This window comes from Chlorocebus sabaeus, chromosome 18 (assembly GCF_047675955.1).
Source record: "Chlorocebus sabaeus isolate Y175 chromosome 18, mChlSab1.0.hap1, whole genome shotgun sequence".
In the NCBI taxonomy this organism is placed as follows: Eukaryota; Metazoa; Chordata; class Mammalia; order Primates; family Cercopithecidae; genus Chlorocebus; species Chlorocebus sabaeus.
In genome coordinates this window covers 46,128,037-46,146,134 of record NC_132921.1, presented here as the reverse complement: position 1 = coordinate 46,146,134, position 18,098 = coordinate 46,128,037, and the positions used below count along the sequence as shown (strand labels likewise).

Here is an 18,098-nt window from a genome sequence, read left to right as displayed (position 1 = left end):
TTTTTTTCAAATGCTTTTCTGCATCTATTTAAATGATCATGTGATTTTTGTCTTTTATTCTATTGATATTGTATATTACATTAATTGACTTTTGGATATTAAAACTACTTTGCATTCTTGGGATAAATCCTAATTTGTAATCATGTAGAATTATTTTTATCTACCTAGATTCTGTTTGCTAGTATTTTGTTAAGGATTTTTGTGTCTGTATTCATAAGAGATATTGGTTTGTAGTTCATAGAGCCCTTTTAGACATGTATTGCTGTATCTTTGATGCCTGAAAGCACTTACGTTACTTTAGGCAGTACATTTTAAATAACAGCCAAACATTAAAATTTGTAAAGAGGAAGTTAAATTGATTTCATTGAAATATTTCTTTGTAATGAGAGATCCCTTCTTTATCAATGCAATTGTTTTTGCTTGAAAACAATTTAATTTTTTTCTATTTGTTAGGCATACTCTGAAATCTGTTCCTTCCTTTTCCAAATCTTACCCACTAAGTTGATCATTATAATTCACAAAATACAACCAACATACCCAGCTCCCAAATGGGAGAATTTAAATAGGGAAGAAACTTATCTGTTTGACTATTAGGTGAGCTAGAATTCTCTTTGAGATAGGTTTGTTGACTTGATGTTGTCTTTCACATTCGTTTAAAAGTACCAATTTCTGGAGTATTTGGAAGAATATCAGGAGTGTGCAAAGTCATAAATACCTTTCTAAAACATTAGTTTTATTAAAAAATTTAGAATAGGTGAGTATGGGGAAACTTTTTATATTAAAATAAAATAGTTTTATGGAGAGGAATACAAAATATGCATGAATGTTTAAGGTAAAGCATAAGACTTCAAATAAATTCAGTACTTTGGCCTGATTTTCAGCCCAACCACCCAGTTCTCCTACCTGTTAGATAAGAGTACATTTTGTGGAAGTTTTTGAGAACTACTCTGAGGTATTACCAACAATGATGATTTCTTTATGACCAGGTTATTGCCCTTCTTGTAGATAATTAACAAATCAACACTACATCTCCTTCTGTCTGGAAGGAGATGTATTTTATCCTATTAGTCAAATAGTTCACTTTTATATGTTTAGATTTTCATTGTGTTAAGTAGCTTTTTGCTGTACAGTAGTCCTCCCTTATTTGCAGGAGATATATTCCAAGACCCCCTGAAACTCTGTATCATGTTTTTTCCTATATGCACATACCGATGATAAAATTTAATTTCTAAATTAGGCATAGTAAGAGATTAACATCAGTAACTACTAATAAATAGAATGAATGTAACAATGTACTGTAATGAAAGTAAAATAAGGGTTACTTGAACACTAGCACTGTGATATACCTCAGCAGTCAGTCTGATAACCCATATGGCTACTCACAGGCAGGAATCGTACACAGTGTGGATATGCTGAACAAAGGGATGATTCATGTTCCAGGTGGGACATAAGTGGGCTGGCTCAAGATTTCATCATGCTACTAAGAAGGGTGCACAGTTTAAAACTTAAGAATTATTTATTTCTGCTATTTGCCATTTAATGTTTTTGGACCACTGTTGACATCAGTTAACAGAAACCACAGAAAGTGAAACTATGGAGAAGTGAGGACTAACTATTATACTTTAAAATGTGATACAGAATTAGGTCTTTTTATTTTACTTTGTGGTCTGAGAATACTTAGATGAAAAATGTGACCATGATACCAAATATTTTCTTGTTACATATACTTCATTGGAAATACTGTTGAACATAAGAAGACAGATTTCATAATGAATATCAAATCTTGAGGTTGCTTTATTGGCAGGCCTTCTACATTGAAAATCTATATTAATATACTAGCTCATATTAAGTATGCTAATGGACCACAAAGAAGACATGCATATCTTTAGATAGGCCTATCGAAAAAATGTTGCTCTTTTTTCTTAATACAGCTTGTTAATTTTATAGCCTTCTAGTGCTTAATAATTGCTACAGGATAGTCAAATCATAGCAGCATAACAGAAAAGATTAAAAAGAAAAAGCCCTGCTTAATAACATAGCAACAAATATTTCAAATATACCCCAGAAACTAAATTTAGAAAAGAATGATTTTATCTGGATAGAATACATTTTAGGAAGAGCTCATCACAGACTCTGACATTAGGGAATTTCTGACCTGGCTGGACTCTAGAGATAATCTGTGCATTTAGATTAATGTTAAGGTAAACCTGCGATCTGCTTTTCTGTTACTGTTTTCTATGACCATGGAGCATTGTTTGTTGAAGAAACAAATCTTTGGGACATTCTTCATATCTCTAATGGCTTTTATGAATGGGATTGAAACTACAGAAAGCCATTTTTTAGATCCCTTTTGGAAACTCTATACTGAACAAAATTATTGTGATTACTTTTTCCTTTAGTAGGTGTTCACTGAATACTTTTTAATAAATAAATGAAAATAAATGTTTCGCTATCTACTTACAGATTTTCCTCTTTCATCGTGTCTTCAAGATTTTACCAGTCTAAACTGGGAGGGATTTTGTTACATATTTTCTTACCTTGACAGTATTTATTCTTTGCTCACAATACAGATTAGGTATCCCTAATACAAAAATTTGAAATCTGAAATGCTTCAAAATTGGAAATTTTTTTGGCACTGGCATGATGCTAAAAGTGGAAAATTTCACACCACACCTTATGTGACAGGTCACAGTCAAAACACAGGCATACAACACACAGTTTATTTAGTGTACCTCCACAAGGGAAAAATGACCCTCCCAAAACCCCTGTAGCTGTGATAGAGCGTTTTTGAGCATGCCCAGATTCTCCTGCACCAGCAAACCTACAGAGGCATCTGAGCAGGCTGGGCATGCCAACAGCAGGCCCCTCACAGTGTCCCACATGGGAACAAGACCTCCTTGCATTACTCACTGTTTGTTTGCTTATTCTATGCTCTGTGATTTAAAGATACTGTTTAAAATGTTTAAAAAAAAAAAAAAAAAAAAAAGGTCCTGCATCATACCCATCGGGTAATGTCGATATTCCCAAATTGGAAACTATTTCAAGTCTGAAACACTTCTGGTCCCAAGCGTTTTAGATAAGGGCCACTCAACCTGTATACAGCGTCACTCATTTCTTTGTTTTATGCATCGTCCTACAGATTCATCACTTTGTTTTGCATTTCTGTAGTCTCATGCCAAATTTTACGTCTTTATACTTTTTAATATTTATCTAATCTACTTACTATTCTGTCATGCTATCGGCATAGCTTTTGCCTAAACCATAGTATTATATGTCTTGTTCCGTGACCAAATGTTTGGTAACATTTTCCTTCTTTACAAATGGTTTCCATATTTATAAAGGATACACACACACACACACACAGTCAAATATTTATAATATAGTGAAAGAAGTTCTGGAACTTCAATGGGAAAGGATTTTTAAAATTGTCTAGTCTAGCCTTTTTTCTTTCTTAGTGAGATCAATAATGCCCAGAGAGATAAGCAGACTTTGTCAAAGTTACTTTGAAAGATGTTATTGCAAGTGGGCTTCAGAGTAATAACAGGAAAAGGGAAGGCATTGTAAAGAGATGGGAACAAAGGAAGCAGGATAACCTGCTAACAGAGTATAAAGTCTCTTCATGTGTATATATTTGTTTAGTTGTCTGAATTCTTTGTAAATATATCAGTCTTTTGAGATTACCCTCTTTGAAAAAAGGGCCTGGGTCCCATTCATGGGCCTAGTGGTATGCTAAACATAAATAATATATAGGCCAGGGAAAATGACTTGAATGCTATGATAAGTAAGAAGAAATAAACCTATTTATTGAGCACTACTATGTGCCATGTGCTTTCACACAAATTATTTCAAAGACAAGATACAATCAACTCTTGAACATTCATGATTCTAGTTTTCAGTTATCCGGTTGATTGCAGTATCTCTACCAGAGGGCAGGCAAGAAGGAAAACCTATGGGATTCATATTATACAGAAGTTGCTCTAGTAGAGTAGGGTTCTGGGCAGAAGTAAATTTAGTAGCTCAAAGAAAAGGTTTAGATTCCCTGTGGGCTTCACTTACACCTATTCCTGTTATCTTATAGGATATGTGCATTCTATGAGCTTTGGAGAAATAAGTACCAGTAACAGAAATTTGGGGTTAATGTCTCTGCACACAGAATAGAATGAAAATTAGGGGCCAGGCGCGGTGGCTCAAGCCTGTAATCCCAGCACTTTGGGAGGCCGAGACGGGCGGATCACGAGGTCAGGAGATCAACACCATCCTGGCTAACACGGTGAAACCCCGTCTCTACTAAAAATACAAAAAAAAACTAGCCGGGTGAGGTGGCGGGCGCCTGTACTCCCAGCTACTCGGGAGGCTGAGGCAGGAGAATGGCGTAAACCCGGGAGGCGGAGCTTGCAGTGAGCTGAGATCCAGCCACTGCACTCCAGCCTGGGCCACAGAGTGAGACTCCGTCTCAAAAAAAAAAAAAAAAGAAAGAAAATTAGGGTTGTCCCAATACATAAGTCAGTGAATTGCAAATAAAGTGTTGGTGTTGTTCATGTTTGTTTGTTTTTAGATTTTTGTTTTTTCTGTCTGTGCTCTTGTCAGAAATCATCCCTTTCTGGTTTGATTAAGTTGGAATCGTTTTCAGAGTTAAATATTTTCTTAGTTAATGTTTTTAACTATAATTTTTTTTGGACTAAGAATAACATGTACTGCAAACCTTCCTTTACGTTACTGTCATCTTTGTATTTAATCATACTATTTATATGCTACTAAAGAATGCAGGATATTGGTACCAGGAAAAAGTAAAATTGCCCGTGTATATTTAGTAAAATATTTAAAGTACATATTTTGTTTATTTTATTAATAGGATTTAAACAAACGTATACAAAATGTAAATCAAAATCAATTGATTGTACCTGTTTTGGTAACAAAAAAAATGAAACCCATGTTTTAAAAATTGGAATATATTTCTGTCCTGGATTATAATTTGGCACCTGCGTCCTTTGTAGGACTTTCCATATTTAAGATGTCTCTGATGATTGAAAACATTTTTAATGTAAAAGTTACATGCGTCTTTTATTACAAAGGTGAAAAAGATTGCCTTATGAGAGATTAAGTTTTTAAAAAAGCAACAACAAAAACAGAACAGTGTTCCTGAAGAATTCTTCATACCTTTGGAAGAAGTCTAGTTTTTGTAAACTGCAGCTATAGGCATATATTTAATTTTATTCTGATAGATGTTAAAATTTTTTTCTATTATTTCTTTCAGAGTAAGTGAGGAAAAGGAAGTGACGGAGGAAAGACTGAAAGCTGAGCAGGAGTCATTTGAGAAGAAGATCAGGCAGTTGGAAGAACAGAATGAACTGATCATCAAAGAAAGGGAAGATATCCTTTTGAAAGTATTCTTTTTTAACGTGCAGGAAGTTTGACTATTTCATGAAGACAATGTAAACTCCAGAGAAATAATTGTTCTAATTTGTAACAGGGAGTAAATCTGCATGTGCTGCTGTTTCTAGGCAATCAGAACGACACTTAACAGTATGTGCTGTAGCTTCCTTTGTGCCTGATAAGGCCCTCCAGCTGTTTTGCTGCTGCTGTTATGCTGCTAAGCACATACTTGTCAACTAAAAAGGACAATAAGAAATTTGGTCATTTAAATATAGTGTTGGAACTTTATTAAATTCTGTTCCTCTGCTGTAATTGAGCTGGAACCTCCTTGTGTTTGGTATTCTTTCTAGTTAAAGCTTTGACAGTCATAGGAATTCTCTGAAATCATAAAAATTAAAAAAAATTCTTTTTACTGTAAAGATGTTGTAATTGATAAGTGTCTATATGGCAACATAAAGCTGCCAAATCCTTCTTATGGAGCAGAAGACTATTGGGTTTAGACCTAGAGGGGTGTGTGTGTGTGTGTCTGTGCACGTGTGTATAGCATTATTTGTAAGAAAATAAAGTAAAAACATATTTTAGGGATGTGTTAAAATAAGCTATTTCTGAAATTTCTTTTGAATAGGTAGAATTACTTATCTTTGGGTATTGTATGCAGCAATACTCATGTAGAAGAGAAGTCCCTAAAGTTAGAGTGATGGAACTGTCAGCTAAACTAGTGTGTGAATGCTTGAAACAACCATTATTTTTATTGGCAGTATCATCATTAACTTGATTGTTAATAATTGTTTCAAAGATTCTGCAAATGTCAAAAATGGTCATCTACTGACAGTAAGTATGCCTTTGTGAATACCAGACAAGTGGAAGCATAAAGATAAATTATAATAATTAGCTTGAAAAACACAAGACTGTAGCTACAAAAACAGAGTCCTGAACTTTTATTTTCCAATCAGTGGAAGTTCATGATAGAAAAATAATATTATCAGAATTCTCAGAATTGATTTGCTGAGTATAACATTAAGAAGGCTTGTTGGCCCCACAATTCTAGATCAGTGCTTTTTCAGTTATTATTTTTTTCTACATCTCTAGCATTTGGATAATCATCTCCCACCTTCTCTCTTTTTTTTTTTTTTTGCCCACTTTGACTTCATTGCCATTGGTTGTTGACCCTCAAGGTAGATTGTCTTTTGTGTTTTTCTTCCTGCTACTTTTTTCTCCAGATTTAAAGGAATGCTGTTTAGTCAGAATTCATAACAAAGTGCTCAGCCAGTTTTATTTACTCTTCTACTTCTCATGAGGAGTAGTACTCCAGGTCCTAGCATTTTCTAGAAATGGTAGGTTAGGAATGCTTTCATTTGCAAAAAAAAAATTCAATTTACAAGCTCCTTTGTTTCTCATATAATAAGAACTCTGGAGATCATGGAAGATTCAGTGGTTTAACATTTTCAGTGATAGCATCTTTACAATTCTCTCAGGTTTTTTTAATGGTTGCTGAGATTCTAGGCATTACATTTCCATTAAGGCAGGCAGAAAAGGGGAAGAGGTCCTGGTAATTATGACTCCCTCTCCCTCCTTTAAAAAACATAAAAACTTTATGAGAGCACTCCCTACTCCCCACCCAGTAGTCTTTTATATGATATTTATAAAGGTCCTGCATTTTATGATGTGGCCATGGTAGGCTGCAAAGGAGGCTAAGAAAGTGAGCATTTAACTTGTCCAACTTAGGTAGTAGAAGGCAGCATTGGAGAAGACTGGAAATGAAGTCAGCCCCCAACTCTGGTAGCAGAGGTAAGGGGAATACAATTCACTCTTTGTATGGAGAGGAGGTGGTAATACTTTAACCTTACTGGGACAAAAAATCTGTAGCATACAGTGGAATTGGGATGAGTTGGGGAAGGGTGAGAGAGGTTGGTAGTAGACAGTTTAGAAAACCTGGCCACAGTTAGAGTGGGCCCTTGTTTGGTAAAATACTTTAGAAAATTTTGTGGTTATCTGGAAAAGTAGAATCTAACTCAAGTAGACTGTTACATTTAGCACTTTCTGGGTCAGGATTAATTCTATTCAGTGCTAAACCAGTCTATACTTTGCATGGCTGTGAATGGTTTCTTTTGTCAGGCTAAATGTTATGATACCTGGGTGATTGTAGTGACACTATTTTTCATGTTTTCCTCATGATTTAACTCAGGGGTGAACATACTACTACTGTGGGCCACATCCAATAGGGTGCCAGCTAATTCCAGCCGTACCCTTTGCGTTATATATTGTCCGAGGCTGCTTTTGTGCAATAACAGCAGAGTAATTGCAGCAAACACCCTATGCCTTTCCTAACCTAAAATATTTATTATTTGACTCTACAGTAAAGGTTTGCTGGTTCATGATTTATCTTACAAGCTAAGAAAAGAAAGGAAAAGATATGTGAGTAAACTCAAAGACTTTTAGTCATGTGGCATAGTCAGACTTATTTTACATGTAGTAAAATAAGCATTTCTTTATTATCGTGAATAAGAATTGGAGTAAATGTTATACCATTGTCAAAAATTAAAATTGTTTAGTTGATCTAACTGGTTTAAGTTTTTTTTTTAAGCACTAAAATACGGGTAGTATTTATAAAACTTTGTTATCAAAGAAGGAAGAAAGGAAGACATGATTTTTTAAAAATGATATTTATGGTTTTTATTCTGAGTAGATCGCTCAGGTGCAAATCTCCTTTACCAGAATAAACCTGTCAAAGGTTAATATAGATGATTTTACAGTACATAAACCTCTATAAAACTTAGAAACATAAAGCAAGGTTATAATTTAAAATAATATAATTTTAACTACGGATACATTTACCCATCATACATGAATGATTCAGACTCTTAACGTATACATGAAATCAGATAATTTCAGATCATTTTAAAGTCTGTTTCTGTGTGAGAAAATATATCCATTAATTCTGATTTTTGGCATTTTAAAGATGTATTATACCAACATTTATGGGATTTTTGTTTTAAAAGTTTGAGTAACTTGATTTATTGATCAACTGTACAAACACAGACCAGTGCCTTAGTAAAAAGGAAAAGATATTTTACGTGTGTGCATCAGGATCAGCCTGTTGAAGGGTTTGTTCTTGTAGAAAATTGTGCATTTATTATTACAACATAAAAAGTCTTAGTAACATTCAGTCTTTAAGCAAAGAAAGTTTATTTCTGGAGAACTTAACCATATAAATGAGTGTGCCATTTACAAAGCCAAGCAGTCTGATGAACTTAGTAGGTTTTTGCCTGGCTGGATGAGTATGAAAAGAAAGATAAATCTGAAACTTAAAGAGAAATATGTATAATCACAATAATTCTGAAACGTGTTAGCGTGTAATAGTGTAAGACACAGAGGATGTAGCCATTATAAAATTTGATTAATCTTTAAGCTAATTGTATTTCTAGAACATGTGACTCAGATCAATGGTGAGCAGTGGTATTAAAAGCTTATATTAGAAAAGTATTAAAGTCTAATGTTTGCTGACTTCACTGTTTTAACTGGCATAGCAAAGGAAAGTGACAGCAAAGAAAGCACAGTGGGATTTAGAGTCATAATCCCATTTTAGCACTGACTAGCTATCTGATCCCTTGGGAAAGTTACTCAACTTCTCTGAGTCTTTCATCTATAATATGTAGATAACTAACATGCCTTTTTTGCAGGCCTATTGGAATTTGGTAGATCCTTTACATTATATGTGTAAAGGACCTAGTCTAAGTAGCCACTGAATAAAAAATAGCAATTCTCATTTTTACTATTATTAATACGGAGCAGGGATGAGATGACTAGCCCATGTTTCTCATTTCTGTGCCTTTCTTCATTGGGATTTTGTTGATTTTCATTACATTATGCAAGAGTTGGGCTGCTTTGTAGCCCAGTAGAAGAATGTTTTGTCTTCTGCTTTATCTTCTGATCTCTCTGGAAGGAAAAACCTCTATGTACCACTAGCACCTGTTGAGTGCTCACTGGGAGGAAACCAAGTTTTAGTTTCCTCTCCCAGAAATCAAACTCAGTTGTGTTGTTTTTTATTTTTGTTTCTGTTACTTCTCTGACTAGGACTTAGTAAACTGAAGGGCTTTAGAGGTGCTTGTAGCTCACATCCTTGAGCCCATTTCATGGGTCGTCATTTTAGAAACTGCTCTTCAAAGAAAGAATTTTAAGGGAACTAGCTTTTTTTCTTTCTTTCTTTCTCTTTCTTTCTTTCTTTCTTTCTTTCAAGCAAAATCACCTTTATTTGCATATGGTATGAAACTTAATTTGGCATATCCAAATCAATGATACTATCTATGTAAAAGTAATAACCAGTCAGAAGATTAAAATGGCAGAAAAAGAAGTTTAAAATGTCCACAAAAAAATATGGCTGGGCGCCGTGGCTCACTCTTGTAATCCCAGCACTTTGGGAGGCCAAGGCAGGCAGATCACCTGAGATCAGGAGTTCGAGACCAGCCTGGCCAACATGGTGAAACCCCGTCTCTACTAAAAATACAAAAATTTGCCGGGCAAGGTGGTGCATGCCTGTGGTCCCAGCTACTTGGGAGGCTGAGGCATGAGAATCGCTTGAACCTGGGAGGCAGAGGTTGCAGAGAGCTGAGATTGTGCCACTGAATTCCAGCATAGGTGACAAAGTGAGGCTCCATCTCAGTAATAAAATAAACCTAACAGTAATGTACAAAACCTTTAGGAGGAACATTTCAAAGACTCCTGAAAGACAAAAGCAGAGTTGAATGAATGGAAAGACAGCCCTTGTTGTTCATTTGGATGACTCAACAAAAAATGATATCAGATATTCTCCTAATTCATATGTGTGTAATGTGATTTTCCAAAAATATATATATATGAATGAGATTTTTTCTGGAGCTAGACATGTTGGCTATGAAATCCATGTAGAGAAATATGCAAAATTAACTAATCAGCCTCTTACAAAGAAGAGCCAAGAAGGAAGTGATTAGCTCTCTATCAAAACATGGTACATGAATAAACAGCCAGACTACTAAAGAAGAATAGAAAGTTTAAATTCAATTACATACGCAAATTAAGAATATAATTGAGATAGCATTTCACAACTGTGACAGCAGGATGAACTTTGTAATAAATAGTATTGTGACAACTGGAGAGTCATTTGGAAAGAGATAAAATTGGAGCCCATGCCTTATACCATACACCAGAATAAACCCTAAGTGAATCAGAAGTCCAGAAAGTGAAAATATGAATTATGTACACGTATCTGAAATTCAAGAAATACATATAATTTTAAAAATTGTTTTAATTATTTTATTTCAATAGTTTTTGAGCTATAGGTGGCTTTTGGTTACATGGATAAGTTATTTTAATAACTGATTTCTGAGATTTTGGTGCACCTGTCACTGGAGCAGTGTACATTGTACTCAATATTTAGTCTTTTATCCCTCACCCACTTTCACTCTTCCCCCCTCTGCTGAGTCCCCAAAGTCCATTATATCATTCTTATGCCTTTGCATCCTCATAACTTAGCTCTCACTTATAAATGAGAACATAACGATGTTTGGTTTTCCATTCCAGAGTTACTTCATTTAGAATAATGGCCTCCAGCTCCATCCAAGTGGCAGCAAAGGTCATTATTCCATTTTGTTTTCTGGCTTGTAGCATTCCATGGTGTATATATGCCACATTTTCTTTATCCACTTGTTGGTTGGTGGCCACTTAGGTTGGGCCCATATTTTTGCTATTATGAATTGTACTGCTATAAACATCCATGTGCATGTGTCCTTTTCATATAATGACTTGTTTTCCTTTGGGTGGATACCCAGTAGTGGGATTGCTGGATCAAATATTAGTTCTACATTTAGTTCTTTAAGGAATCTCCATAATGTTTTCCATAATAGTTGAACTAGTTTACATTAAAGGAACTAGCTTTAATCTTTCCGAGGACTGTATTAAGAATGAACCAAAGATCCCACAGTGTCTGTGCTGAAAATAGGTAAGAGAAAATTCACAAGATTTTTATATGATTCTGTGAAAGAAATCATTGGTTGCTAATAACAGTAATACCCTGGAGCTATCCAAAGCTTTGTATTTAACTGTATATCTCATCCCTGCATGGGAGCCAGACTACCTTGATTTGTCACCATCATCTGTTAGACTTTTAACAAGGATAGGAACCATACTGCACGAAGCTGTATCATAGATCTCGGTGGAGTGGTATGTGAGGAGAGGTAGAAAAAATTTTCACACACACACAAAAAATGTGTCAAGAGAAAAGGTCTCTCCTTAATGTATCTTTCTGGCCCTTCGGAAGAGAAGGCAGATGTTCTAGTCTTTGAAATAATTTTGGGAAAATAAAAAACCTGAAGTTCTTAAAATGAAGAAAACTGTAAGTAGAAGAGAAGGGATATGGAAGAAGAAAGGGTATTTTGGTGTTTGGCAGTGTGATATACTAATATAAACACCTTATCAACTTTGATGAATCTTCACCTTTTTGTTTTGAATAAGTATTTGGTTTTTGTTTTTTTGTTTACAAATTGAATTATTTAGTGAAAGAATATATTGTGTACTTGGATAGGGCCACTTTGTTCCGTTTAACAAGCCCTAGAAAATACTGTTTTACTAATCTGATAATCATCTCGAATACTACAGAAGCTGTATTTCTTGAGGCCATTTTATTTACTCTATGTTGCTGTATAAATTTAGCAGATTTTGGACCATTGTTATTATAAATTGTCCTGGAATGACATTTTATATCAAACTAACAGTTTGAATGATTCTTCCCATTTGTATTACAGAGAAATAAGCATTCTTAAAGAAAGAACTGATTGTTACTTATTTTATTGTTGTCTAAACCATTCTTAAAGATTATTTTTGTTCTCTTAAAAATATTTAGTTATTAATGCTAACCACAGGAAGAAATTGTGACAAAAGTTTGCAGAAAGTAAAGAAATTATATGTTCACTATTGGGTACTATGCTTGCTTACCTGGGTGACCATACCCCTAACTTCAGCATCATGAATATACCCACGTAACAAACCTGCTCATGTACCCCTGAATCTAAAATAAAAGTCGGAATTATTTTTAAAAATTATATAAATGTAACCCTATACTAAAATTCATCCCAATAAGAGTCTCTAGGGGTTAAGTTACTCTTTAATAATGAGTTATATTTACACTTTACTTTTTTGGAATTCATCCAGGAAATAAGAATAAAAAGAGGCACTCCTCACCCACTCTAGTCCCCTATGTATGAATGTATGAACTTACTTTCTCTGTTTTTCTCTCTTTCTTTTTTTTTCTTTTGAGATAGAATCTTGCTGTCGCCTAGGCTGGAGTGGTGTGATCAGGACTCACTGCAGCCTGGATCTCTTGGGCTCTAGTCGTCTTCCCACCTCAGCCACCATAGTCACTGGAACTACAGGTGTACTCTTCCCCACCTAGCTGTTTGTGTGTGTGTGTGTGTGAGACAAGGGTCTCTTTACGTTGCCTAGGCTGGGCTGAAACCTCTGGGCTCAAGTGATCCTCCCATCTTGGCCTCCCAAAGTGCTGATATTACAGACATGAGCCACCACACCCAGTAGAACTTTTCTTATATGAGAATTTTTAAAGCTGTCGTATAGATAATAATAAACTTATTATTTGGTATCTAGTTTTAAAGCTAATTGCAGATTTAAAGCAGAAAATTAGAAGTAGAGAATGGAGCTGTAATGAGATTATTGAAGTTGACAGAGGAGTTGATAGAAAAACTACTAAAAAGCACATAAGAACTAAAAATACACAGCAGCCTAGAACTCTGCCCACTTAGATATATCTCAAGGACATCATATATTAAATACAACTTAGTATTCAGAGGCAGGACAATGTTAAATTGTTTTTATCCTTTTAGAACTAGTAGTGCTTTTATTACTAAGACATCTTGCATTTTTATATTGCTTTTCTATTTACAGAGCACTTTCACTTATACATTTTTAATCTTCATAATAACCTGGTTAACTTAGATGAGGCAGATACTCTTACTGTCATTTTACAGGCCTGGAAAGGTAATGAAACAGCCCATTGCAGAGCTAAGACTGAAATTTCTTGACACCAAGTGTTCTGCTGTTTTCACTATACCAGATTATCTCTGCAGCAGTGAATGATACAAATATCAATAAACCTTACTTTTTAAAGCACAATTTTATAAAAATGTGTAATATATTTTATGGTGCTTTTTATCCAAAGTTGGTTAAAAATTTTTTTGGTACTCAAAAGCGTATACCTTAAGTTACCAGAAAATCCAGATACGTAGAATGTTTCAGCAGTTTTGTTGTATTTTGACATCTCCATTCAGTCACCACGTCCTACTCATTTTCCCTTGAAACCTTATTCCTTGCTATTTTCACTGCTACCTCACTTCATTCCTCTGTTACTGTATAGTGTCCTTGTGTGCTTGCCTCCATTGTTTCCAACTGTCCTTTGAAAGAGTTCATTCCATTACTGTTGCCAGATTAATTTTTCTTAAGGATTACTTTTCCTCCCTTCCTTCCTTCCTCCCTTCCTCCCTTCCTTCCTTCCTTGTTCCTTCCTTCCTTCCTTCCTTCCTTCCTTCCTTCCTTCCTTCCTTCCTTCCTTCCTTCCTTCCTCCCTCCCTCCCTCCCTCCCTCCCTCCCTGCCTCCCTTCCTTCCTTCCTCCCTCCCTCCCTCCCTCCTTCCCTCCCTCCTTCCTTCCGTTCTTGTTTTTGAGACAAAGTCTTACTAGGTCATCTAGTTGGAGTGCAGTGGTGCAGTCATGGCTCACTGCAGCCTTTAACTCCCAGGCCCAAGCAGTCCTCCCACCTCAGCCCTCTCAAGTAACTGGGACCAGAGGCATGCATCACCATGCCTGGCTAATTGTATTTTTGTAGAGATGGGGGTCTCCCTATGTTGCTCAGGATGGTCTGGAACTTCTGGACTCAAGTGATCCTCTCACCTCAGCATCCTAAAGTACTGGGATTACAGACGTGAGCCACTGTGTCTGGCTTTAAGTTCTGTTTTTATTACATCATTTGGCTTTTTCATACCATTCCATAGCTTCTTATGGCCTGAAGGACCAAATACATATTCTTGATTTTGACATTCAAGCCCTCCATTACTGGTGTCAAGTAACATGTGTGACCTTCATTTTTATGGCCCCCACATACCAGCTAAGAAAGGCTCATTGGATTTTCCTGCTTATTACATCTAATTTCTGTTTCTTTGTCATTGCTCATTTTACTAATTTCCTTCTTCAAAAATGTTTAAAGTCATCTTCCCCAATACATTTTTAAAAATAGTATTTGGCTCTCAGCATTCATACCTGTACCAGCTGCCCTAACTTGTATATCTTCTTACAGTTCTTTGGGCACTGTAGTGTACTTGAAACAGCCCTGAATTTTTAGTAAGAAAACTTATAAGAGATCTTGGATCAGCTACTTTATACCTTTGTGACTTTGATAAATCGTTGAATGCAGGAGCATTTCAATGACATTTTAGAAGAATAAGCTGCTTTGCAAAGGCTTTAGGCTAGAGTAGGGGTGAGAAAGTGAAGGCCATGAAGAAAAGGAGATACTGTCATGCCAAAGGGTATCTATGTAAAGGGATGTTTTGGGGTTTGTTTTAAGGCTGGAAGAGATTTTAAAGATCTGCTTCATCTAGCACCTTTTCTAATTTTCAGTTTTTCTTCTGTAGGAACGAGACAAATATTTTTTTAAAATTCTAATAAGTTTATGTAACTGCTAACCATGTATTTTTTGGAGTAGTGTGAGAAGAGATTGTGCTTTTCAGCCCCTTTGCCTGCTATTCTGGGCTTAGCAAGGTTTGTTTGCTTGTGTATTTGTTACTTAAGTATTCGCTGTGGACTGAATTATGTCCCTTCAAAATTCATATGTTGAAGCTCTAACCCCCAGTGAGACTATAGCTGAAGATAGGGTTTTTAGGAGGCAATTAAGGTTAAATGAGGTCATAATGGTAGAGCCCTAATCCAATGACTGTTGTCCTATAAGAAGAGCAGAGAGATCTCTGTCACACACCACACCCCCACATTGTCCTGTGTGAGGCCACAGCAAGAAGGTAGCAGCCTGAAAGGCAAGAGAGCCCTCACCAGAAACCAAACCTGATCAAACCTTATTTTGGACTTCCAGCCTCCAGAACTGTGAGAAAATAAATTTCTGTTGTTTAAGCCTCCCGGTCTGTGGTATTTTGTTATGGCAGTCTGAGCAGACTAAGACAGTACGTAATATGTACTTAGTTCTTTGGTAATTTTTATTCTAAGTAGCAACTTAAAAGGCTTTTCAGTGTATTTGTGGAAGGTAGTGTTTCTAGTATTAGTGTATTTTCAGATATCGTTCTCTGATCATTTTACTTTATTTTCTTGGTTGGGTGTTAATACATTTTTGAACAATAATTTTTAAATATTTTGTATTATTTTTTGATGAGATTTGATTTTTGGCAATCTCGTTGCCTTATTTTCTGAGACCCTTTTAATATATATGATGTACTCATTTTATAATTAAAAAAAAGCTTAACTTTCCAAGCTTGATTTTGCTTTGGTTTTGATGTCTTCGATTTACTGAAGGCACCAGACGTGGAACCTTAACATCCTCAGAGAGCAACTTCTATGTTGCTTTATAGTGAGTGATACTACAATTCAAATAAATGTGGATCAGGGCTTCTCAGCTGGCTGTAGTGGCTAAGGATTTCATTTCTTTTTGATACCCATATAAATAAGCTCAGCAAACTGAAATTCAAAATACATTTATTTGCTACATCTTTGTTTAATTATCTTTTTTTCAGTGATGGTTCTGTTCTGGGTAAATGGTACTAAACCTGTATAGCATCATTTAAAATTACTTTGGAAAGTTTCAACAGTTCTTGTATGAAGAAATAGACTTTAAATAAATCAGTAAATCAATCTCATAATTATCATTCAGGGTATTATTTAGGATTATTGTTTAGCCTTTTGCATTACTGATTTTCCTTAAAGGGCTATCTGATGTACTCTTTTCAGCTAAATCTATTTGCCATACCACAGCTTGTAATTGCCTTACATTTGAAGAATATAAAGAATGACTTTATTACTAATCAGTAGCAAATTTGTCTTAGTATTCTTAACCTTAGGATGGCCTTAACTTATGAATAAATGATTTAGATGGTAATACTCTCACTTCAGTTACAGACTGATGCAATAACTTAAAAAAAATTGTACTCAAGATTTTGCATTTCAAAACTAATTTTTCAGAAATAGTAAATATAATTATGGTATTCTCATGAAATAATTAGAAGTCAACAGAATATCTGAATTGTATCTTCCTATAGAGGATAGTAAGGATTATCACCTTCCCCCAGTTTTATTATCTTTTCTTAATACAGATTACCAGGCTATTGAGCATCTTATTTTCTTGAACCCTCAGGCTTATGAAGAGCAGAGCCAAATGGAGAAAGAGTTCTTCCTGTCAAAACAGCCCCAAGCAGTTTTTGAATTTGTAAATAAACGTGGCCTGGAAAATCCAGGCATCTAAAGACAATATTGTATTTCAGTTAAACCGGTCAGTTTTTCAAATAGTTGTTATAATGTGTGTGTTTTATTTTTTTGGTTGTACCTATGAGACTTTGTTCCACACAAAACTGATAAACACAGGAAAAGTGTCAAGAGGCAAAGGAGAAAAAAAGACAAGAGAGAGAGAGAAAACCAACGGAAATGGAGGTTAGATATAGTAATTGCCCTAGTGAGAAATTTGTGTGGGAGAAAAGTTGACAATAAGCACAACCTATGATATGGTGACACAAGAGAATGGTTACTAGTGAGTTCAGAGAAAAGTTTCCAAGTAGCCACCTCTGTCTCACATTAATATTCCCAAGGCATCAGTGAGCCAGGCTAAAAGCACAAGGACTAGTTCAGCAGTATAGAGGAAAAGGGGGTGAGAGGAGGCTTTAATATGATAGTAAGCTTAATCATTGAGAGATGTCACAACATTTAGAAGTATATTCTTTGTATAACATTATATAGTAACTTGGCATGGCAGAGAAGTAATTTGATATATTGCTAAGGCAGCTTTTCCCCCCCACTTATTAAATTAAAAAAACAATTACATGGAAAGCCCTATTGGTAAATCTTTAGTTAATTACAAATCGATGTCTCAAATATGACTTATCTCAGTGAAATAAGAAGCACAATAGTATTTTGGAAACTCAACTATTTATCACACAGGATTATCAAATGATCCAAAATATGTAACTGGTTTAGAATTAGGAAGTTCTATGAAAATATAAAGACTATAAAATATTTTCTTGGCCTGAAAAAATCTGTAGCATAAAAAATGGATGTGAAGACATATTTGATATATATCTTTCAAATGCTGTCTTTTATTTCAGATGTTATCTTCTATTTGAATATTTTTTTGTTTTGCCTTTAGAGTCCTCCTCATTCAGATTTCTTTTGCCTGAAAAGTAAGTAGCTTTCTGGTTTTTGAAGAGATAATATGCTTTTTGAAGCAAAAAATTTTTTTGATTATGTGAGGAGCATCCCTTTTAATTTTTTGAAGCAGTTGTAAGGATGTTTGTTGCTAAAAATAAGTCAGCTAGGAATTGCTAAAGAGTCTTAGCATCATGTGTTCTGACAAGGCATTGAAGAGATCTCAAGGACAATAATGCAGAAATCAAGCTGAGAAGGCTCTGATTAGATGGAACCTACTTGAGAATGTTTTATGAAGCTATATCAGGATCAATCTTCCTTGCACAGATAACAGGA

At 35.1% G+C, this 18,098-nt stretch overlaps 1 protein-coding gene across 12 annotated transcripts in view; it reads left to right on the top strand.

The window, feature by feature from the left end:
* KIAA1328 (KIAA1328 ortholog) overlaps positions 1–18,098 on the top strand; it is a 354,206-nt gene that overhangs the window by 54,747 nt on the left and 281,361 nt on the right. For 10 of the 12 annotated variants that reach the window (XM_007974231.3, XM_007974233.3, XM_073006361.1 and 7 more), the window contains one exon: positions 5,255–5,384. In XM_007974231.3, the coding sequence (XP_007972422.3) occupies positions 5,255–5,384 (130 nt within the window). The remainder of the gene's footprint in view (positions 1–5,254; positions 5,385–18,098) is intronic. The other 2 variants (XM_007974232.3, XM_007974234.3) reach the window with 1 other exon arrangement.